The 25,145-nt window shown below is 39.9% G+C and overlaps 1 protein-coding gene across 8 annotated transcripts in view; it reads right to left on the reverse strand.

Moving 5' to 3' along the window:
• Nucleotides 1-9,701: 9,701 nt before the first annotated feature.
• Nucleotides 9,702-25,145, reverse strand: part of lmo7b (LIM domain 7b) — a 32,669-nt gene continuing 17,225 nt past the window's right edge. For 3 of the 8 annotated variants that reach the window (XM_058379846.1, XM_058379841.1, XM_058379843.1), the window contains exons 12-28: nt 24,891-25,018; nt 23,875-24,295; nt 23,147-23,368; nt 22,179-22,293; nt 20,103-20,264; nt 19,779-19,861; nt 19,402-19,465; nt 18,308-18,333; nt 17,861-17,968; nt 17,661-17,768; nt 17,065-17,270; nt 16,449-16,493; nt 15,750-15,805; nt 15,470-15,635; nt 15,045-15,317; nt 12,976-13,075; nt 9,703-10,391 (exon numbers count right to left, since the gene is read on the reverse strand). In XM_058379846.1, coding sequence (XP_058235829.1) covers nt 10,290-10,391; nt 12,976-13,075; nt 15,045-15,317; nt 15,470-15,635; nt 15,750-15,805; nt 16,449-16,493; nt 17,065-17,270; nt 17,661-17,768; nt 17,861-17,968; nt 18,308-18,333; nt 19,402-19,465; nt 19,779-19,861; nt 20,103-20,264; nt 22,179-22,293; nt 23,147-23,368; nt 23,875-24,295; nt 24,891-25,018 — 2,385 coding nt within the window. In that variant the 3' untranslated portion in view covers nt 9,703-10,289. Of the gene's footprint in view, nt 10,392-12,975; nt 13,076-15,044; nt 15,318-15,469; nt 15,636-15,749; nt 15,806-16,448; nt 16,494-17,064; nt 17,271-17,660; nt 17,769-17,860; nt 17,969-18,307; nt 18,334-19,401; nt 19,466-19,778; nt 19,862-20,102; nt 20,265-22,178; nt 22,294-23,146; nt 23,369-23,874; nt 24,296-24,890; nt 25,019-25,145 lie in introns of all 8 variants that reach the window. The other 5 variants (XM_058379847.1, XM_058379842.1, XM_058379848.1 and 2 more) reach the window with 5 other exon arrangements.

Raw genomic sequence — 25,145 nt, forward strand, 5'->3', positions numbered from 1 at the left:
AGTTTATGTGCGGCTATCCAGCTGCCTAGCATCAATGCTTTCAACTACACTCTTAAATTTGGGTTATAAGATTTCCCTAGTATTGTAAACACATATCTGAGGTAAATATTGGTATCATTTACAGTTTCGTGTCATAAGATTTCATAGTAACGTGCAAGCTAGGAAAATCTTCGGTCTCAGAGATAGTTAATGTGCAGCGATCCAGCAACAATGTTTTCAAGCACACTGTTAGATTAGAGTGTGATTTTAGTCATTCAAAGTGTTTTCTTAGTTTTTAAACAACAGATCTGAGGTAAATGTTAGTATTATTTATAGTTTAATAGATAAATGGAGTGATTGTGTGATTCACCACTAAAGAAGTTCTTTTATATCCACGTTTCTCCATATTGTGGGGCTAAATTTTACATAGTGTCTTTTCTTACTAATTTAAGAACATATCTTGTGTAAATATTGGCATTTCTAACAGTACGGTCACAGTTTTCTACTCAGAAAAACAAAATAAAAAACCCTTGATTGTGTGCTAGCTAACAAAATCTTCTCAGCCTCAGATTAGCTAGGGTTTGGTGGGAGTAATAAGTTTTCCAGTCGCCTAGCAACAGCGTTCAGGACTCTATTGAAAAGCTTTAAACACCTAACAATTTTGTGCTATTCCCATTTCTGAGAGTTTTATGTCAAAGGATTTAGTTAAGCATTACCTGTAATTTGACCCAGGTCAATGAGATTAGCCCTCATTTTGAAGAGCGGGAAAATCTGATCATTTGCACCATTTTTTTTTCTTCTTCTTCTTCATTTTATTCTCTCTCTTGCTGTATGAATAGAACAGATTGCATATTATTGGAATTTTAAATGAGGCCCAGTGTCACCACTGTTATTCAGAGATGAGTCAAAAACCAATGAAAGGAAAATAAATGATCTATTAGAGAGCGGAATAAGACCCGAGCGCCTGGTAAGGCTTCATGTACTGTATGTGTTTCATTATGAGAATGTGGAAAATGACGCACACTCACACACACAAAATTAGAGGTGGTATGTAAATGTGCCAGGATGTGCTAGAAAAATATCAGCAAGAATCAAGGGGAAGGGGTACAAGACAGTGGTGAGACCGGCCATGCTGTGTGGTTTAGAGGCAGCGTCACTGAGGAAGCGAGCTGGAGGTAGCAGAGCTGAAGATGTTGAGGTTCTCTTTGGGAGTGGACAGTATTTGGAACGAGTACATCAGAGGGACGGATCATGTTGGACGTTTGGTGGACGAAGTTATGGAGGCCAGATTAAGATGGTTTGGACATGTCCAGAGGAGGGAGAGTGAGTATATTGGTAGGAGAATGTTGGACATGGAGCTGCCAGGCAGGAGGCAAAGAGGAAGGACAAAGAGGAGGTATATGGATGGAATAAATGAGGATATGAAGCTAGTGGATGCAAGTGTTGAGGATGCAGAAGATAGGGATAGGTGGAGAGAGATGATTCGCTGTGGCCACCCCTGAAGGGAAAAGGCGAAGACGAAGATGTAAATGTGCAAGAAAAGCAGGCCTGACAGAAAACATTATGTAAATGTATATAAATATAAAGCTGTAAGAGACAGAATGACAGAAGTTATGACAGAAGCGACTGCAAAATCTTCAGACATGACAGAGCTTTGGGCATGCTGAGGGAAAACTGAGGAAACTTTCACACACGGCTACAACAGAAATAGCCCAGAAAGCACTTTCCTAAAATGGAGAAAACAATAGCAAATGAGCATGACACTTCTCGTCCATCACCGTGAAATCATACAGCTCAGAAAAAAAGAAGGAAAAATAAAGGGAGGGAAAAAGAGTGCCTCAGACTTTAGCATGGTGAGTCATGCGATGTGACTCTTATTTTTAGCCTGTTTTCATCACAGAATCAAACACACGCGGCTCAAACACAATGGGTTCAATCACCAAGAGAGGAAAAAAACGCTTACAAAAGGCTTTCTTTCTTGTAGTTGCAACAGGCTTTTTTTTTTCCTTTTCATAAAACCTGTCTGGACTGTACCCCCGTGGAATTCGGATATTAATATCAGCCGTGTTTTCATTACATCCAGAGTCATTATACGCCGAAACATTTCCGACCCTGATGGATTACTCGCGTGACCTTTAGGATGTAAACAGAGCTCTTGTCTGTATTAATGGTTATGGTAAACTCTTGACTCTTCCATTCATCAAGCTGATCGGAGGAAATGTGATTTAAGGATGAAGCTGTTTTAGTTTCGCCCTGAAGAGAAGGATGGATGGAGGAGTATGTACATGAGAGAGAGAGAGAGAGAGAGAGAGAGAGAGAGAGAAAGAAAGAAAAATTAAAGAATGAATAAAGGCAAGAATATTAAAAGTTAAAAATGGAATGAATGAATGAAATTTTAAAATAATTTTAAAAAAAAATTAAAAAGAAAATTAAAGGGTGAATTAAAAAAAGACAATGAAACTTTAAAAAGAAAGAAAGAAAGAAAGAAAGAAAGAAAGAAAGAAAGAACTAACAAAGGCAAGAATATTGAAAGTTAAAAATAGAATGAATGAATGAAATTTTAAAATAATGAAAAAAAAATTAAAAAAGACAAACTTTAAAATAAAAGAAAGAAAGAAAATTAAAGGAAGAATAAAAGACAAGAAAATAAGACAATAATAAGAAAATTTTTTTAAAAAAAGAGACCAGAATGTAAAAAATATATTAAAATAGAATGAATAAATGAATGAAGGAAAACTTAAACTAATAAAAAAAACAATTAAAAGGAAATTAAAGGAAGAGTAAAAACAAGACAATTAAAAATAAAATAAAAAACAAAAAGAAAGAAAGAAAGAAAGAAAGAAAGAAAGAAAGAAAGAAAGAAAGAAAGAAAGAAAGAAAGAAGGAACAAAGAAATAAAATGTAGGAAATTAATAAAAAAGAAATAAAGAAAGAGAGATAGACAGACAGCATAAAGAAAGAAATAAAACTGAATAACAAAATAAAGAAAGGAAAAAGTAAAAAAAAATAAAATAGTTAAAATATTGACAGAAAATAAAGGGAAGAAAGGGGAAGCATCTAAAGAAACAAAAAATGAAAGTAAGATTGAAAGAGAAAATTAAAGAGACTGAAACCAAAAAAGAGCAATGAAAGAAAAAGGAGGAAGAAAAACAGAAAGCTAAATTGAAACAGGAATAGGATGATGGATGTTTTTTTTATTTATTAAGTGTTCATTGGGTCACAATCAGTGAAGACTTCTTCTTTTTCAGTATCCACCCACCAGCTCTTATCTCTGTCATCCTGTCATCTCCCTTCACCGTCTCTCTCTTTCTCCTCCTCCTCATCCTCCTCCTCCACGTCCACTAAAAATCTGACATCTCTACAATGAGACGCAACCTGAGTTGTCCCAGAGGCGCTGTCCTGCTGACAAACCGTCTCGATTTAGAGCCTCGTCCTGAGCGTAAACCCAAACCTGCTCTGTGTTTCAGCCAATCAGGTACCAGACCCACGCAATCTATAAACAAGCAGCAATAAACTGCAAAGTAAATCCTATACAATTGTTCCATTTGCAAACGTTTCCACATTTCCCGCTCGTCGGGGGACGCGCTTCTTCCGACGTTCCCGATCTCCTGCTCCATTATGCATCCGGTCATATATTAAGTTGGAATGAAGGCATAACAACACAATAAATCACCATATATTTAAATACATTTCCTCAAAACGACCTCCTTGACATTTAGCTTTCCTGATCTGCATATCAACAGCACAGCACTCAGAGAGCTCAGATACCGTCAGCGTTCACAATATGAGAGCCCCAAGGAGGAGAAGGAAGAGCAAGCCAGAGGAGGAGTGGGACGATGTTCCTCTTTTTGGATATAATGAACCACCTGCTGAGAGAAAAAGAAGTGGCCCAAAGTGACTCAAAGTCAAAAACACTCTCTCTCGCTATACTCTCTCTCTCTCTCTCTTTCTCTCTCTCACACACCAAGAATTACATGGTTATCCTGATGAAAGCTTGTCAGGACTGTCGTTAAACGTGGATGCTGCTGGAAGATATGGATGCTATTAATGGATTTTTGACTCCTCTGTCTGTTTCTGTTCTCAGAGTGTCTAGACAAAGCCGGTAAATCCTTCGCTTAACAGCTCAATCTGTGTACACCGAGATTCCAGCGTAGTATATGACTGTATACATCCTATTCCAGATTTATTTTTTCATTGCTGTTATGATGAGCTCCACTTTCTCTTCTTTTCTCATCTCATCTTGTCCCTTCGTCTTCTCATCCTTTATCTTCTCATCCCTTTGTCTACTCTCCTCTCCCATTCTCTTCCGATACCTTTCTCCTCTCCTCTCCTCTCCTCCCTGTGAGGTTGTTTCACTAGATATTGGAGCATGGATGTGGAGATTTATGTTCATTCAGCTACAAGACCATTACTGAGATCAGACCCCTGATGTTGGGATGATGATGAAGCTCCAGTTCATCTTAAAGGTGTTCAGTATAGTTGAGTCTGGGATCTGTGCAGGACACTTGAGATCTTCCAGTCCAACCCTCACCTTCAAACCATGTCTTGATGGATCTCAGGAGCGTCGTCATGCTGAAACAGAGTTTGTACCCAGAATTCTCTAGAACATCCTATATAATTGTGTTTTTTCAAATTTTGTGGCACTGTACAATAATAGAAATAAGGGAATAGAAATGTTTCACCGTAGGATAAAGGAAGAACTGCAGAATTCATTTGGGAAGAAGTGACTCAGTGTGAGCGTGATGGTGGTACCAGGTTTTAGACACCCAGAGGAAACCTGTGCAAAACTCCACACAGACTGGAATACAAGCTCCGGATTGAACCAGATGCCAAAGGTGGCAATGTTAACTGCTGCAACTGAACGCTGCTCCTGTTATAAGTAATAAAGAAGATTTGAAGCCTTCACTTTAGCTTGGAGGCAGAAAACTCAAAGATCGCTGCTTGTGTGACTTGCCATGGGGTGTCACATTGTGCACTGGTGGAAAAAAGAAGGTATTTTTAGCGACGATGCAATGCTGGAATATTGGCAATGATATTTTTCCAAATGAGACATAAAACTCTTGATATTTACAGTACACTCACCAACAAGCCTAATTTTTTCACAGGAACTCTATTTTATTTTAGTTCATTGTAGTTTAGTTCCTTTTATTTTAATTAATTTTATTTTACTTTAATTTTTTTTATTTTAATTCATTTTAATTATTTTTTATTTTAATTCGTTTTATTTTATTTTATAGATGGTTTAGAGGGAAAAAGGAAGTCCCTTATAAGTCTACAGTCCATCTTTTTTTCATAACTGTTCAGGCAGCTGCCCACTACACCGAACAGTTCTAAATCCATTTTAGTTATTTTAATTTAATTTAATTTAATTTTTATTTTATTTTAAATAGCAATCACCATCCCTAAGTATCTGCTTCCTATATGACTACAAATAAGATACTTTAGGGGGGGGGGGAAATGGAAGCCTCTTAAAGTCTATAGTCCATCATTTTTTCATCATCTGCTGCCCACTTCTGAATCCAGCTGTGACACTGATGTCAAATACCTCAAACAATACATTTTTCTTCCTGGTAATAACTTCGGTGCCCTCGGTGTCATTCACTATTTGAACACCATGCTACTGCAGAAATTGCAGGGCATTCTATCTCATAAAAAAAAAAAAAAAAAAACATAAAAATCCACTAATGTGTTCTTTATCCTCTTACAATGCAATGCACTGTGTTTACGTTGGAAAAAAAAAAAAAAACCCTTCCAGAATATATTTAGTAAGTTCATTAAGGGAAAACTTTTGGAAAATCCCATGACGAATAAAACCTTAAAGCTTTGTGACATAAGGAAGCCATTTCGCTAATCCGTGTGGAGCTATGAATGCTTGAGGGCCAGCAATTTTCCCCCAGAGGACAGCTACAGAGGTCTTATCTGCAACTTCAGAGGTTCAGAAGCAGTTCAGTATGGCTTATATGCATATCCCTGAGGTAATGCGCATTCTCATAGCCGGCTTTTTCCCAAGCAGCCTGTAGGATGCTTGTCTTCGGATAGAGATGTAAAGAGAGAGAATTTTAGAATGACCACAAGCCCAGCAGGCACACAAGGGACTCGGGAGGAAGAGAGCTAGATTCCTGGAACACAGGGGAGAGAATAGGTCAAAAAGAATGAAAAGTGACCCCCCCATGTCATGATCTGGTATTCCTGTGTAGAGGCTGTAGTGCGCTGTTAAAGAAAGGGCAATGAAAAATAAAAACAACATATAAACGGATAAAGGGGGTCAGAGATAAAGTAAGAGATTAAATGCCAAGGGAAAAGACCAAAGGATGAAAAGGGTATTGGGTTAAAGTTAAAGACTTCTGGCAGCTACAGGGAAATCGCAGGTGGTGCCTGTGGGCACACATGATTCAATCCGACTTCCTTTCCAACCCTTTTACTTATCCAACTCTCTTCTACATGCCATTATACGAGAAATTAATCTCTGTAGCACGGAATGCTGAATCGTTTGGAGGAATTACGGCACACATCTCGAGCGCTCGACTACGCTCACTTCCTTTTCATGCCTTTTTTGGAGAGGAACTGAAGGAAGTATGAGTGAGGATCTAAGAGAGGATGAGCAAGATGAAAACCAGACAGCAGAAGGAAGATGCACGGGGTTAAGGTTGAGGTTGTTACGCTAGTGAAAAACAGAGCGATACGAAACGCCTTAAAGATGCAGGTCCTGTAATAATCTGGGGATAAAGAAAAATAATAATAATCACAGCAGCTATATGTATAAAGACTTCTTTCTGGACTAGCCTCTCTTTTCTCTCTCTCTCAAAACTCATTACACGTACAATAATCTCACCAATAAACCAGAAAGTACAAACTTCTCCATTCTGAAGAGTTTCCCACGGTGTAACAGAATGATACAACTCTCTGATACTGGAGACTCCTTCCACAAATATTTAGAACATTTTCTTCCAGAAAACTTGTCTAATAACAGATTTTCTTAAATTCAGCCATTATACAGGTCCCTGTGCATGGCGTTACTATAGAAATGATGAGCATTAACGTTCAGTCTGAGCTGCTGCTAGAGAAAATAAATCAACACCTTTTGACCAATCAGATTTGAGGATTCAAATGCAAATGTCATACAAAATTAAATTTTTTTAATTAAGACCTTAAGAAAATCTTTACATTTCTCCTCGACTCTGAAACGAACGGAGATCCTAAGGGTCCCTGGGAACATCTGGAGATCCCTCAGAAGGAGGTGGAATGTATCTGGGGATAGAGACGTCTAGGCTGACCTTCTCACCTTCACAGCCTCATGGAAGAAAAATGAACAGGAAATGGTTAAAAGTTTCAAAAATTTGCGTTCAATAGCGAGGAAGGGATGAGGGAGGAGTTTTCAGGGGATGCCCGTGAACAAAACAGAGGAAAGCTTTGCCTTGGGATATTTAATTCACTACAGACATGTGAGATAAAACTCCACAGGAAGTCAGTGATTCTGGCGTCTGGTGTTCTGCCTGGAACCCGGTTTCACTCGCTCCCTAGTTTAATGCTGCGTGTTTATGTGCAGATTCCACATGAACGCTCGTCTCTTGAGGGATTCACCACAGCGCTGAAATTTACACAAAGCTCAAGAGTTCATGAGCTACAAGACAAAACTGGTTCCCAGTATAAGATATCCCGTGGACATCGGGTTAGCAGTTGACGGTATCTGTATATTGTCATAATCATGATCAGCCTTTTCTTAGAAAGTTACCAAGAATCGGAGGAAAACACACAGTTTCCCATGGTTCAGTCTCATTTCTGGTGTCTGCATGTTTATTTTTATGACAAAACCAAAACACTGCCTTTTAAGGACGAGTCACGTTCAACTTAAACACTGCTGTTCATCTCCCATGCTGCACATCCCATAATTTCACGCATAAGCGAATCTGTACACCATTGCAGCAGAGTAAACGTTTTGGACTAGTCTCATCTTTTAGAGTTTGTGACATGGAGTAGAAGCTCGTCTCATTCCATTTCCTTACAGATACCTTCATGTCGAGATAGAAGTATCGACCGAAGACGACGAGGCATCGAGTCAATTGCCTGCCTTTCATTTCAGACCTTTAATCCTTAGCTAGCTTACGAGTCCATCCTGGATTACCAGGTTGCCTAGTGACAGCAGTGTTGTCAGACTCCATTGTGTGTATTGATGTCAGAATTCACTTAATCCATTTGAAGGCACCGGTAGCATGGAAAATTGCAAAATTCACTTCAATTTTTCCAGAATTCACTTCTCCATTCGAACCCAGCACTGTAATGGAACTTTCTACAAAATGTTAAAGAATTCCAGAATCTGGTGATCCATTGTAACAAAAACAAACATCCCAGATCGCATACTTCCGCAAAGACAAAGATAGAGCGAAGTGTGTGGAAATGTTGGGACACTTCATGCACTCAACGCTCGCAGCTTTGCTTACATAACATAAAAAGGGGCGGGTCTACCAGGTGCTGATGCTGGAGGGAGGTTTTCCAAGATGGCAGACATCGCTGAGGTGGATAACCGTCTTTCAAATTAGCTCATGCTTTGATTTACTCTTAAACATTAAAACAAAAAATGTTCACCATATTTATATTCTAAAGCCAACAACGTCATGTTACATGGGATGTCATTTGCAATCAACTGGGAAATGGCTTTTACTTCCGGTTAGCATAGCATACCGTTTGAGACGATGCAACCTTTCTACTGAGTATTATGTCATATGGGATGCAGCCTAGAATTCTTGCACAAAATTTCGCAAATTTATTAAAGAATGCAAACGAATGGCAGGAAAATTCGAGAGTTATCAGACAAGAATCCTAAAATCATCCCATTTCAGGACATGAAGAGAGAGAATTCTTCTAGAATCTCCCCATCATAGTTTCCAACGAAAGGCGTCAAATTTTTACGTAGAATTTCTAAATTTCACCGATCCACTGGAACAGACTGATGGAGCTCAAGAAACTAGAACAGTCACAGTGAAATTCTACAATTTCTTACTCAAGATCTCTACAGCTCGCTGTTCCACTTGAACGCCCCAACAGGACGGAAAATATTACGGTTTCTAGAACTCGCTCCCTCATGGGGTCGTGTCCAAAATTGAAGGCTGCTGCCACGATGCCTGGCTGACTCACACACCGGCAATTTAACACGCAGCTTCAGCAGCTAATGCTCCGAACGTACCTGTAAGGGAAAAGGTTTGAGTTGAGCTTTAAAGGCACTGGCAAGATATGCTCAAGCGCTAACAATCACTACATCACTCACTGAATAAAGTGCACTTTGGGAACACAATAATTACAGGACCTGTAGCTATCCCTGCTAACAGTGATCTGAGAATGTAGCGGTCAATCAGAACGTGACCCCACGCCTTCCTGTCTTTGTTAACAGCTGAAGCAGACGTCGATTTCTACACCCTGGATGAATAAATGCGATCAATAAATTCTACATGTACATATTTTAAAATCTAGCTTTATACACAGAGAAATTTGTTTTATCTCTCTGAAATAATCACTACGTCTTGAGGCAAACGATGTTCATTATATTCATGGTCTGGAAAAATTTAGCTGATCTGGCAACCCTGATATTCAGGATCGCTCACAAAGACAAATCTGGACAACCACAGCACCATCTAGTGGCAGACTTTAGAAAAATTGACAACAAGGTAAAAAAAAAAAAAAAACTATTTAAATTAAAATTTTATAGTAGATCCGTTTTATTTACAAACATTAGGAAATATTGTTGTGATTTCTCCCTAAAAACAGACTTGATTCAAAAAAAAAAAAAAAAAGTGCATCACTAGACCAAGAACAAAAAAAGTGCAGACATCATGTGCTTAAATATCTCCGGAATATTAATATATTCGTACAGGATATAGACAGATATCATATCTGTGTGAGGAACAATAGGCTGTGCAAAAAAAGAAAAAATGGCGCAAGCTGTAATGTAGAGAAGTCATGAAGCAAGGAACACTGTCATTTAAAAAGAAAGAAAGGAAAGAAAAAATAAAAAGTTGTCGCCTCGTTTCAGCTATACAGACCAGACAAGAGGGACAAGGACGAAGCTTCGATTATTCCTGTGTTTGTTTAGTTCAGAAATCTAACTTTATTAAAGGAGAAATTTAAAAAAATTGGAAAATAAATTGAAAAAAAAAAACAAAAAAAAAATTGGGGGAAAAAAAAAACAAAAAAACATACATTTAGAAATGACATATTGGACGACCTTCACAAACACGCAAAAGGTTAACATCAATATCAATCGTAAAGTGTGATGTAAAGTGGAAGGATAAGCCGTAGCTTCGTGTCCCGGTGTAAAATTACGCTGAGCTTGTGGTCGTCGCGTCCGATTCGTCTCCACAGCAAGGCTCCTCCCCGTTCTGCCGCGATGCACCGAGGTCACTTGGGAACGCCGGGGCGGTCTGAGGAGAAAGGAAAAGAATCCGGTTCAAACACAGCTGGAACATTTTTACAGTATTTCATCTGAGGATGGAAAAATATACTAGAGAGACTGTATAAGGAGATAATCAAGTCAATCAAGATGATTTTATTTTGTCGTATATACGGATAATTAAGTATACAGCGAAATGAAAACGTTCCTCTAGGATCCTGGTGCTATAAAAAAAAAAAGTAGTAAAAAATAAATAAATAAAATATAAATAAAAAAAATACTTAAATAAAAACAAAGACAATAAAACATAAATAATAAAACCTATTTACATCAAGTGTGTGTGCACAACCTTGTGCACAAAAAAATAAAAGAGCAAGAGAAGAGACAACACAATACACTACAGGACTGATGCATAAAACAGAGTGAAGCAGTGTACAGTTTTGTAGAATGTGTTTAGTTTATGAATTAAAGGAATACTCCAGTGTTTTCACATCACTGAAGCTCAGGCTGAGGACAGCTGGACGCTGAAACGTCCTCCATATAAACGGCTCGAGTCCGATTTTCTCTCTGTTAAACATTTATTGACGGATTTCAACATCTGTACTCAGATAGACAGATTCTGTGTCACATTGCAGAGAGTACAATGAAATTAAGTGTCTCTCCTTGAGGACAACTTTCTGTCCTTAGCCCTGTGTTGTTTTCTAGCTATATGTTATGTTGTTTTATGTCGCACCAAGGATTTGGAGAAACGTAGTCTCATTTCACTGTGTACTGAGTCAGCTACACTATATTGCCAAAAGTATTCGCTCACCTGCCTTGACTCGCATATGAACTTAAGTGACATCCCATTCCTAATCCATAGGGTTCAATATGACGTCGGTCCACCCTTTGAAGCTATAACAGCTTCAACTCTTCTGGGAAGGCTATCCACAAGGTTTAGGAGTGTGTTTATGGGAATTTTTGACCATTCTTCCAGAAGCGCATTTGTGAGGTCTCACACTGATGTTGGACGAGAAGGCCTGGCTCTCAGTCTCCGCTCTAATTCATCCCAAAGGTGTTCTATCAGGTTGAGGTCAGGACTCTGTGCAGGCCAGTCAAGTTCATCCACACCAGACTCGGTCATCCATGTCTTTATGGACCTTGCTTTGTGCACTGGTGCACAGTCATGTTGGAAGAGGAAGGGGCCAGCTCCAAACTGTTCCCACAAAGTTGGGAGCATGGAATTGTCCAAAATGTCTTGGTATGCTGAAGCATTCAGAGTTCCTTTCACTGGAACTAAGGGCCAAGCCCAGCTCCTGAAAAACAACCCCACACCATAATCCCCCCTCCACCAAACTTTACACTTGGCACAATGCAGTCAGACAAGTACCGTTCTCCTGGCAACCGCCAAACCCAGACTCGTCCATCAGATTGCCAGATGGAGAAGCGCGATTCGTCACTCCAGAGAACGCGTCTCCACTGCTCTAGAGTCCAGTGGCGGCGTGCTTTACACCACTGCATCCGACGCTTTGCATTGCACTTGGTGATGTATGGCTTGGATGCAGCTGCTCGGCCATGGAAACCCATTCCATGAAGCTCTCTGCGCACTGTTCTTGAGCTAATCTGAAGGCCACATGAAGTTTGGAGGTCTGTAGCGATTGACTCTGCAGAAAGTTGGCGACCTCTTCGCACTATGCACCTCAGCATCCGCTGACCCCGCTCCATCAGTTTACGTGGCCTACCACTTCGTGGCCGAGTTGCTGTCGTTCCCAAACACTTCCACGTTCTTATAATACAGCTGACAGTTGACTGTGGAATATTTAGGAGCGAGGAAATTTCACGACTGGATTTGTTGCACAGGTGGCATCCTATCACAGTTCCACGCTGGAATTCACTGAGCTCCTGAGAGCGACCCATTCTTTCACAAATGTTTGTAAAAACAGTCTGCATGCCTAGGTGCTTGATTTTATACACCTGTGGCCATGGAAGTGATTGGAACACCTGATTCTGATTATTTGGATGGGTGAGCGAATACTTTTAGCAATATAGTGTATATATGGCTGAAATGACAATAAAAGCTTCTTGAGAGAGAGAGAGAGAGAGAGAGAGAGAGGGAAAGAAAATAAAATACAAATTTAGACTAGATGTTCAGATGGGACTGTTCAATTAGTTTTTTATATATATATATATATATATATATATATATATATATATATATATATATATATATACATACATACATACATATACATATATATACATATATATACATATATACATATATATACATATATATACATATATACACATACATACATATATATATATATATATATATATATATACACACACACACACACACACACATACATACAAATACAAAGAATCATCCATATATAGAATATACGGATGATATAATAAAATAAAATTCAAAATAAGCAACTGGTATATTGACCTTTAGATACAGACCTCCATCATAAGTGAGGTTCAAATGCACGTTTTTCAGTGAAGGAAAAGTGCTGGATTAAATTCATTTCTGTGCTAAATCAACTCTGGGGTATTCCTTTAATTCAGATCATAACACTACACTTTCTGGGAGGTTTTTTGTTTCCACTTATATTTCAGCCATGTCTCACCTCGGATTCTGTTGTAACAGGCGTTGCAGAAGAGCTGTCCGTGTCTGACTCGCACCTGAGCTCCAGACTCTGTCCTGAGGTCAGTCCTGCAGCTGACACACTGAGAGACGGAGAACAGAACAGGAAGAGGGATAAGGGAGGGGGGGGGGGAGATTAAACACAAATATTTCTTCTGAAATATTATCATGGTTTTATTTTCATTTGTAGATGTTCGTAATGTGCGTGAGAGAAAAGAGAAAAATCAAGACCGCTTTGTTATAATTATTTCTTTCCTTTAAGCAGCTGAAGTCCAACTCCTTTCAAATGTATAGCATGAATAGAAAACAACTCCATGTTGTGGTTTCTCCTTTGTGGTACATTTCCTGTTCATTCCACTAAACCACCCCATCACACACACACACACCCCTGCACTCATCTCACAGACATGATCAGAAGATCGATCAAAATCTTAATGAATAAATGAATGAATAAATAAAATAAATAAATAAAGCATCATTAAAAAAAAAAAAAAAAAACCTAAAAAGTAAATAAATTGAAACTGATCAAAATCTTAAAAAAATAAATAAGCAAGCAAAAATTTAAAAAAAGTTAAAAAATAATTGTTTAAAATAGAAAAACAAACTGATCAAAATAAATAAATAAAATTATACCTGATCAAAACCTTAATAAATAATAAATAAATGAATATAATAGATAAATGTTAAATAATCATTGGAAGGAAAAAAAACTAAAAGCAAATAAATAAAAGAAAAAGTCTCTTTTTCCTGCCCTGGTCAATAGTATTAGCGAGTCTAGCAGACTAATTTTTTTTTTTAAATCAGTGACCACAACAATGTGTACAAACTGACCCGAGCTGAAAATCTGAAATCGGACACAACAAACTGAAGCCTGAAATCATCTCCTACAGCCATGAGGACACTGGACACGTCTCCAGCGCAAGACGTCTAGACCACCGGAGCCGTAAAAACGACTGAAACCTCGAACCTTTGAGCGTCCTGCACCCCAGAGAGAGGCGGCAGATTTTTAATGATGATTCACCAGCGCAGTGTGATCGAGACTCGGCACAAAAACAGCAGGAAACCCGAGAAAATCAAACCCTGTGATTGCAGTAGATATCTGATTAGATATCAGACTTCCTCAGGAGGAGAAAGCGTAGGTGAGGCATCACAGTGTGCAGCAACTTCATGCCAAAGAAAACAGACCACATGCTGGGCTTGAGACAAAAGTAGCTACACAATTTATTCTTACTTTAGATTATTACTACATGCCCCCAACATTCAATTAATGTAAAATACCATGCAGTTTTATTCGCAATTTATGTAATTATTTACTTAATTATACTGGCCTATAATGAAATTAAATCAAATATAAATCAATTAAAATTAATTATTTATTATGTGAAATGGGAATTACGAGCATGTGTTCACGTGCTCCATTCTCAAAAAGAAACGCTGATTCTTTAGAATTTAGACTCCTCCCATCTCGGAAAATCAGGCATCAAAATGATCTCAGACCCTCCCTGTCGTAATGAGGACATGGAGGGGTCATTTATGTGTAACTTCCTGGTAGGAAAGTGAAGGCAGCATTGTTCAACATTGTACTTTTCTACACCATAAGTCAGCATGTGATTCCCAAAACCAGCATCAGCATCACCACCACCACCACCACCACCACCACCACCCCCACCACCACCCCCATCTCCAGCCCAGGTGCAGCTCAGCAGACGTCTCGGCCATAACACCTCCAGGCTCACCTTAAAACAACCGACATGAAAGCAGAGGTCCAGAGACTCGATGACCATGGCGGGCCCCCTGACCAGCGGCTGCTTGCAGCGAGAGCACAGACGCCGCCTGCTTGCCAGCCTACAGGACACGGCAAAACCTGAGTGAGGCTTTAAACCACTAAAGTTTCATCGCCGTGACTTACCTTCCCTTTACCTTGTACAAGCTTAAACACTTTCAAAATAATTCTATTCCTTGAGATTGACAATTCTCCTTTCTGCACCCTTGTTTACTAACTCCAAAACAAATCATTTTTAATAAACATAACGCAGGAGGCAAAATCTTCACCTGTCCTGCTGCTGTGTGAGGTTACACGCCTCCTCAGCGTCAGACGCAGGAGAGGCGGAGCTATCCCAAGACCAGGAGCTCTGCTTTAAAGCGCTGGAGAAGATGGCGGCACCGGGACCCAGGCTGCAGCGACCCGAGTAACCACGGTAAGGAACGACGCCTCGGAGGCCAGAGATAGGCTGAGATAAGGAGGAGAACTGCTTAGATGAGGAGATGCTGGAGACGCCGCCATCACCACCACCGTTGCTGTGGATGTTGTCCAGAGACTCGTGTCTGAAATGAAACAGTGAAGAACGAACACAATTCTGTAACTTGATGTTTTATAATTCTATAGCAAGACCGTAGCTAATTCATGACCAGAAACAATAAAAGATGCATTGTAGGCTGCAAGTTTCTCCAGAGTGCGTGGTGAGCCTGAGCCGAACCTCCTCAGTGGTGCTACGCTGATGGGCTCTTTGTGGATGGTGCAGGTGCTGCGCTGACGAATCCAGCTGCTGTCTGTGAGCACCGGAGTCTTCTTCCTCATCTCCTCCAGGATCTGCAGACGCTCCTGCTCGACCTGAGACACCCGACTCTTCTTCTTAACGCCTGCTGTAGACAATCAGCAGACAGGAAATATGGAAAGCGGTCGGGGAAGTGAACAAGGGCGCAAGAGCGAGTGGTTCATATTGAAAGAGAGAGTAACAGGACGTAAAGTAGTCAGACCTCTGGATTCTTGCTTGTGGCTGCCTTCGAGTGATGGAGTGGATTTGGACTTTTTCCTGTTAACAGAAACAACTGATTAGAGTAGCTATAAATTGTGTGTTGAGACCTGTACACTTGAAAAGAGTGTAAAAATTGCTAAATTACACTTCAAAATAATCTTCCTGATATATAGATTGATATTTATTTATATTGAAAAATAAATACATAAATAAAAATTTATACAATTGGTTCAGGATGTGATTTGGACCAATCGTGTGTGTGTGTGTGTGTGTGTGTGTGTGTATATATAAATAAAATTATATAATTGGTCCAGGATGTGCTTTGGACCAATCATATATATATAAATAATAAATAAATAAAATTAATAATTAATTGAATAATAAAAAATAAATAAAATTAATAGTTACAGTACATCTCTGGTTGCCAAGATACCATAATCCCACTCAGGTCTATGCTTGAGCTAGTTTACTAAACTATAACTAGTCTGATACTAGTCTAGTCTTAACACACTGACAGGACGACACGTTTCCAAGGCCGTTTCCAAGCCTCTTGTTCATGTCTAAACCTTCAGGATGTCTAAACACCAGGACCTCGATGTAGAGAGGTGTACAGATGTTTCTCGAAATCTTTTGCATTAAAGATATCTTTATTATCCTGCATGCATTCATAAAGCTGCAGCGAAGCGTGAAGCAGACTGACCTGTCCGAAGCGGTCAGCTTGGTAAATCCGTAAGATTCGCTCGGCCTGACGCGCAACACAGCAGCAGACAGCGGACATGTACGACAGAGCGGGGAAATGTGCAGCAGATCAACACACATGCAGCAAAACACTGAGGCTTTACAACAACAGCACATGGTTTCTGTACTGAAAATTAATTCAATTTTGACGAGGAAAAATAAACACAAGTGTTTTATCTACAGCCACAATCAGGGCATAATGGCAATAACAATATTTTAATTAATTTATATACATTATTGGATTGTTTTATTACATACAACTATTACTGTAATCAATCATATTTACATTTTTTAAATCATTTTAAATAAGTTATAGGTCTCTACTTTTTATTTATTTATTTATCTATTTATTTATTTATTTGAGGCTCCAAAATTAAAATAAAATAGAAAACTAAAATAAAAACAGTAGAGAAAAGCTGTGGACAGACTTATTATATTTATACTATTTATTATATAATAATAATTATTATTATAATATAAAAAGAGCTTTTTTTTTTTTTTTTTTTTTTTTAACATAAAGAGAAAATGTGTATTAAAGACTCTTTAGACTGCACACTCTGTATCCTCGCCTCTCTCACCAGTGACTCGTCCTGGAGGAGGAATCGCACTCGTCCTCGGTCGGATGACCTGCTGCTGCTATCTGGACCTGTTTGTTGTGGACGAGCGGCGTGTCTCGCGCTTGTTGATCAGCTGCTGCAGAGGACTGAGACTCTGATCGCTGGAGGAAGGGAGGTGGAGTGTAACGTGTAAGGCTTCCAGTGGGCACAGAGGGCACTTCCTGTTTCTGTACAAGAGAAGGACATGAGAAACTTGCAGAATTACTCAAAACCTCATCTTTATCCACGGAGTCAAAACTGAACTGACGTTGGCACCACCTAGAGGCAGCTCACGAAATTAACATGACAGTTATTTATTTTTTTTTATTTTGATTTTTTTTTTGTCACTTTAAAAGCAATGGAAGTTGCATGTGATTCATGGCACAGAGTACACACACACACACACACTCCATCTGGTACACACTGCTCAATGTTATACACAAACACAAAATCTTTCATTTTGGACACAAGGAAACTGATCATCAAGGGGTTTGTTAGTAGCTCCACCCACTGATAATCATCACTATGGCAAACAGTACTGTGTGTGTGCGCGCGCATGTGTGTGTGTGGCACTAGACCTCGAGCGGTTGGGTAACTTCTGTGACACTGTTTTCTTCTAAGGCTGCTTCCTGTTGATCTCGTCTCCATGCTTCTTCTAGTCTCTCTTGATCGCGCCTGTACTTCTCCTAACACACACACACACACACACACACAGGTTTAAACTCTTCTACCGCCACCCTAACAGACTAGTAAACATGCAGCAGGTCTCTGGTCCTACCTGCAGGAGGTGCTCCTGCTCCATCTGCCACTTCTCCTGTCTCCTCCTCTCCTCCTCTGGGTTCCAGGACCAGCAAGAGGACGACGCTCTGATGGAGGGAACTTGCAGCTGAAGGAGGACAAAACATGGAAAGCAATCAGCACTGGTACACTGACGAGAGAGGGTGAAGAGGGGGGGGGATACACACAAAAAAGAAAGAACGAGAGAAAGAAAGAACAAGAGAAAGAGCGTGCGAGACACACAAACAAAAACAACGAGAAAGACAAAGAAAGAAAGACACACAAAGAAAGAATGAAAGAAAGAGAGATACACACAAAAAAAGAAAGAAGAGAAAGAAAGAAAGAGAGCACGAGACAAAGAAAGAAAGAAAGCGAGAAATAGAGAGAGACACAAAGAACGAACGAGAGAAAGAGCGAGCGAGCGAGAGAAAGAAAACTGATGACTTACATCCGATATAGCCGACTCTGAACCTCCTGAAGAGAAACGGGAGAAAAATTAAGAGTAAACATTAATATGTTGCACTTTTAGCTTGGATTACATCTCACACACACACACACACACACACACACACACACACACACACACACACACACAACCAGATTAAACAAATACTCCTGGCATTTTTTAAAACCCAGTCTCTATCCACTTTCAGTAGGTAGAGAAAAATATATTTCAACACACTGCTTTGTACTGAAAAAAGAGGAAAAAACGGTCTACTGACCGCAGTCTAAGGGCAGACAGTCCATCAGTCGCTCCAGGATCTCAACATTTCACAGGCAGAAATGAACACAAACTCAAGCAAACGCTGATATTCTGATGGAGGATTGTGAAAAATCAAGTAATTTTTTCACGACAATCACAAAAAAAAAAAAAAATCTTTGCAGAATCCTGGAGAGACTGAAATGTGTAAAGATTTACATTTTTTTTTGGTTAATTTTGATTAATTGATAATTGTGTAAAAAGAAATTAATTTTTTTTAAAAATCTGAAATCCCATATAATAAAGGACTAATTACACCAAATTCTACAGGTTACACTTCCTGTTTGTCTGAAGAATCAATAAACCAAATTGAAGAAATTTCTACAAAAATTCTACATAGAAAATGTTTACTCTGTTCAACACAACTGCCCTTAGACTGTGACTCCGAGTCAGTTTCCTCATCTCAGTACAAAAACACACTGAAGCAGGAATATTCCTTTAATAGGCCACACCCACTCCACCACAGCTGTCATTTACCACAGAGGTAGACCGAGGAGTCCACTGTGGAGGCAGAAGAACCTGAGAGGGTGAAGATATGAAATCAGACAGAGATAAAAAACCTCGTCTAAACCACCTGAAGTGAATCAACAGGAAACCGCTGAGAAAACCTCAGAGCTCAGGAGATCTCATCTCCTGCTCAGGTCTGGGATTATCATGTGCTCGTGTGCTACAGGTGGAGCTTGGGACGAGTTGAGGTGCAGATTTATACTTTTATTACTGCATCACTGTTAAAGTGAAGTATTAAAAATAAAAGAATTTAAAATCACTGATTTATCATTTACCTTTGTTTTTTGTCGAGACGGAATCGTTACACAAGCTCATATTCACTGCTTTCAATGGAAATCCCTGCAGTTACCACGGGGGGGGGGGGGGGGAATAAAATGCATATGAAATAGATCAATAGATATTAAATAAGTAAGTAAATAAATAAAGATAATAATAATAATAATAATAATAATAATAATAATAATAATAATAATAAGCGATAGATAGATAGGCAGACCAAGAAACAGACAAAGACAGACAGATGAACAGATACAGACAGACAGATAACAGACTGGACAGAAAGACAAAAAGAAGAGACAAACAGAGACAGAGAAATAGACAGACAGACAAACAAATAGATAAACATCTCCTCTGCATCAGGTGTTTTACTCACGTTAACAGGATGACCGTTGACCTGTGCTTTACTCTCGTTCTGCTCAGACAGGCTGGAGCTGGAGCTGTGAACATCTGGATGACCTGCAGGTGTTAGACACACCGGGTCAAAAGTTTGTACATCCAGATTAAACCTATACACTTGGCTTATCCTTATTTCTTGAGACTTTAACTCTCATAGTTACATAAACTCATGAAACAATACTGATGGAGTAGATCTTGCTTCAACGGGTCATTAAGGTCCGTTTTAGTGCATTTGTGGTTTTCCTTCTGGTCCAGAATCTTCTCATTTAGGATTTTAAACACAAAAATGAATTATTATTACCGTTAAGACTGATGCGTCTGATGTCCATCAGCAGTTTGCCCTCTCGCAGCGCAGCATCCATGTTGGCCTTCCACTGTTCGTAGCTCATTTCGGCCACTCGCTGTCCAGCCAAAGCCACAATCTCATCTCCTGCTTGCAGGTGGCACAGCTGAGCCGGGCTGACTGATGGACAGATGACCACACACACTCAACTTAGACAAAACTGACTATTTTAATACGAGTCTGATGTGTTAAATAAGGATTGTGCAGGCGCCCTATAAAAATAAATACACTTATTATACAGAACTGACTGCTAACTAAAAAACATTTACCGGTTGCCATAACAGAGCTTTTCACACATAATTGAGCATAACCCTGGACTATCGTCATTCTTAACCTTAGTAGAGGAACAAGGTTTCACATGTGTAATTTACCCCTGGGTTAAGAAGCACGACTTTTTACCCCAGGATTACGAAACTCTGCTCGGCTTTTACAGTGTAAATTCTACGTAGCGGTGCGAAACGACGCACCGTTAGAACGTTACAGCTAGTTGCTTAGCAGCAGACACTTAATCAGAAACTGAACAGCACTTCACCCTCGTACCAGGTAAAAAAAAACCAGGATGTAGATGAACAACATCGGTAGATGGAGTCATATGGCCAAATGCTGAAGATTATAGAAGTGCATGCTGTAGCAACAGGGAAATACGACACTTAAAAATTGGCAGAAGCTGAATGGCTAGTCAGCTACACAACAAACTAAAAAAGAGCAAAAAAATGATATAGCTGTCAAAGATTACAATATCAACTCCGGTACAGAATAAGAGCCCTGGGTAAAGTATAAGCAGAGTGAATCCTCAAAAACTACAAAACTCAGCGTTTAGACGGGGTTCACTAGGACCCAGGGGAAATATTTCACATGTTAAAATCCCTAGTAGCATTATGGAATCTATTAAATTGTTCACTCCACCGTGTTTGTTACACGTAAATAAACATTTCGCTTGAAAGTTTCACAAACTGTTCACTGTAAATTGTTCAGGAGCAATTCAGAGTCTGTAATCCATCGACAGGACAAAGAGACGAGAGGAAAACGGAGAACCTGAGAAGTTTGGTGACTAGAAATAAACCCACATGAGAAGATTATTCCAGTGAAACACACTCATGTTTACTCTTAAACCCGAGTCGCAGCTTTACTCCTACTTTAACCAGCGATAAGAAGCGAGAGAGATCGACTCGAGAGCAACATGTCCATCTAATCAGACTGATGCACAGTAAGCAACACCTTCACTGTTCACCATCAATCATTCATGCCTGTGTCCCTGTGTGTACTGAGCAACACACACACACTCGCTAATATTCAAGGTCGTTCTGTAGAGACGTCACACAAAAAGGGTCAGAGGGGAAAAACTAGTTAACAAATACTACCAAATTAACCGACTAATTAAACCGCAGTAGGTTACAATGACGGCATATTAAATAACAGACGTCTAATCAGAGTAAATGATGCATAAAGTTAACGACATGACAAACATTTTTAAATCGCCATAAATTTTCCCAATCAGACTGCGAGATTGGATGATCCAGTCAGCATTATAAAGTCGGATAATCAGCTGAGGTTTTAGGATTTCGAATTTTCCTTCTTATTATTATACTGTTTTTGTCGCTTTTTCCTTATTCTATTTTTTTCTTCCTCGCATGTATTTGTATTTAAACTGCTATCAAAATAATTTTTTAATTTTTTTTCCTCCGTTTATTTCCTTCCTTGTAATTATTCATCACTCCATCATCTCTAAGGAACGGCTTAAACAGGGAATTATAATGCACTTGGCGTATGTATTGCGAACGAAGTCTTTACTGTACCGCGTGAAGAGAGTGGGTTATGACATCACAAGAAAATGAAATAAAGTGTTCCAGACGCACAAAAAAAGTCCAACCTTCAGGGTTATAAGCACTCATGTATCGCTTCACTGACTGGTTTCGAGTGTTCTGTGGAGTCGAAACCTTTTCTCTTATTAACATTTAAATAATTAACAAATGTACAATATTAAAGAATAAAGTTCCGATCGTGAGAATCGCCCATCATCATTGCCCATCTTACCTGGTCTGATGGACGTGATTCGAGCGCCGGTGGAGTCCCAGTGAGCCTGAAAGCCGAAGTCCGTGCCGCAGTTGGGCGTCTGATTCAGACTGACTCGCATGTCACGGTGATGCAGCTGATGGAGAGACGGAGAGAATGGAGGAAACGTTACCCGAGTCCGATCATGTGATCGCATTCTGTCAGGAAACGTGAGATCTCCGGCGTTCTGATGCTTACTGTGCTTTTTACTCCAACCCTGTCCATATGTATACAGTTACACACACACACACACACACACACACACACACACACCTCACAGTAAACATGCCTGTACATTTCCATTGGGGGGGGGGGTGTTTAGAGAGAGAAAAGGAGAGAGAACTAGAGAGAAAAAAACTAGAGAGCTAGAAAGAAAAAGAGAACTAGAGAGGAAGAGAGAAAAAGAGAGAGGAAAAGAGAGAACTAGAGAGAGGAAAAGAGAAAGAGAACTAGAGAGAGGAAGAGAGAAAGAGAACTAGAGAGAGGAAGAGAGAACTAGAGAGAGGAAGAGAGAAAGAGAACTAGAGAACAGAAAAGAGAACTAGAGAGAGGAAGAGAGAAAAAGAGAACGAGAGAAAAAGAGAACTAGAGAATTGGAGAGAAAAAGAGAACTAGAGAGAGCTAGAGAGGAAAAGAAAACCAGAGAACTAGAGAGAGGAAAAGAGAACTAGAGAAAAAGAGAACTAGAGAAAAAGAGAACTAGAGAAAAAGAGAACTAGAGAGAGGAAAAGAGAACTAGAGAGAGGAAAAGAGAACTAGAGAGAGCTAGAGAGGAAAAGAAAACCAGAGAACTAGAGAGAGGAAAAGAGAACTAGAGAAAGTGTGAGAGCAAATAAATAAATAATATGAGAGAGAGAGAGAGAGAGAGAGAAAATTCTCCCTAAAATGTCTAAAAAGTTTTAAAATTGTGGTAATGATGTGATTTCTGGGGTGAAAGACTCATGTTTCACCTCGTCCTCGCCGCTCACAGACGCGGCTTTATCAGACTCCAGGACGCTGGCGGACATGAAGGAGTGAACATTAGGAGCCGAGTCCTGCTTCTTTCCCTTCTCTTTCACTTTCTTCTGCACATCAGCTGCATGTTTACTGGAGCGATCGTCGTCTTGATCCACATCGGCTCCTCTGAGGGGGATAGACGCAGGATCTCGAGGGCTGTTATTGGACTCGTCCATCTGCAAAGGGACGAAGACATACAGACAGAAAGAAAGATTGGTATTATTATTATTATTATAATTATTCACACTTAATTTAATTTCATACATTTATTTAGATTTTTTTTTTATTATTTGGACTGATGCATATTTTGAGGGACAATACTTTCAAAGTCTTTCAATCACACACACAGGTTGAAATAGGGCACTTTCTTTCATCCTAGTGCCCCATTTCAATTGGGCAGTTATTAGGAGAGCTCGGGTTTCACTATCTGCCATGAGCATTAAGTGCCACGGAAGCCACGCTTCATTATTTATAGGATCTGCAAAGAGATCGTAGAGAGACGAGTAACACTAAACTTCACACGAAGCAACGTGCAGGTATGCGGATGGACGAACAGACACACACACCTGAAAAAAAGTGCACAACACACACCCCCCCCAAGTCATTCTGGGGAAAACACACACACACACACACACACACACACACAGGGGAAAACGAGAGACAGCTGCCTAAACACACTCACAGAGTAGAATCTAGCATGCATTGACATCCTGCACGTCTTGGAGCTGAATGGTCTCGGTGTGACTCCTGTGGAGAGCCGTGACGTGGTCTCTGACCTGCGGAAACCTCTGGGCAGCATGGCGGACATCTGCGGCGTCCCTGAAAACACACCCTCCAGAGACTTGGTGCGCTGGATGGGCGCAGGAGCGGAGTCCGTCCCCGAGACGCTCTGCACGTGATCGGACGCTACGCTCGCTACGGGAGGTGTGTAAGGTTTCGCTTGGATTGGACCGTTACCATGAGAACGCGCTCTGTAGGCAGGAGCAGGTCCGGGCAAGATCACGGGACCTGGCATGGTGCTGGAGGTCCGAGGAGAAGGAGAAGGAGAGAAGGCCTCAGTTAGAGTGGAGGACATGTTAGGCTTTGCCTTTGTTAGGCTCCTCCTACAAAAAACACACATGGATTATTATTATTATTATTATTATTATTATTATCATCATCATCTTCAAATGAAATTAAAAAAAGGTGTGCTATGTAATATTTTACATTTTTTTCCAGATATCTCTCAATTGTTTTATTTTGAAATAGATTCATGAACATTTCATAAAACAGATCTGGCAGAACATTTCCTTTTTAGTGCAGGCTGTTTTTTTTTTTTGTTTTTTTTAAAGATTTCTGGCCCAGAAATAAGCCCCACCCCATTTTCCTTAAAAGGAAACATGCATGTAGATGTTTGAAATTACGTTTTATTTTTCCTCCAGCTCTTACATATTTCCTTAGAGAATAAAAAAGGGCAGTCTTGTTTACGGACAAGCCGAGGTTGCTGACTGAAGCTTTAATCCTAAGCGATGTTACTGATGAATTGTTTATACAGTTGTATAATCAGTCACTGCTCACTTCGTGAACTTCCTCCTACCTGCTTCCTCTCTCACATTTAAAGAAGCAATACAGACTTCTTTACTGAGAAGTATCTCTAGTTTCAGTAGAGGATGTGTCCTGTCCTTTCCGGCCCTTTAAAACCGAGGGATGTGTGCGTACCTCTGCTCTGGCTCCCCTCGGACGTCGTCGGTCTCGCCGGTGACGGGCTCCAGTTGTTCTCGCTCCTCTTTCTTCCTGTGCAGGTCAGAGTTCAAGCTCTGTCTTCGAGTCTTCCACCTGCTCAGGTCCTGCAGACAGACAGCATTGTTAACGTTAACATTATTAGGAGCCAAAGCTGCGCTCACACCGGCTGTGAAGTCATTAATTTTTAATGTGAGGCAGTGAGGCAGTGATGTGAAGCAGTGTGGTCTGGAG

Source organism: Hemibagrus wyckioides, linkage group LG26, assembly GCF_019097595.1.
Source record: "Hemibagrus wyckioides isolate EC202008001 linkage group LG26, SWU_Hwy_1.0, whole genome shotgun sequence".
In the NCBI taxonomy this organism is placed as follows: Eukaryota; Metazoa; Chordata; class Actinopteri; order Siluriformes; family Bagridae; genus Hemibagrus; species Hemibagrus wyckioides.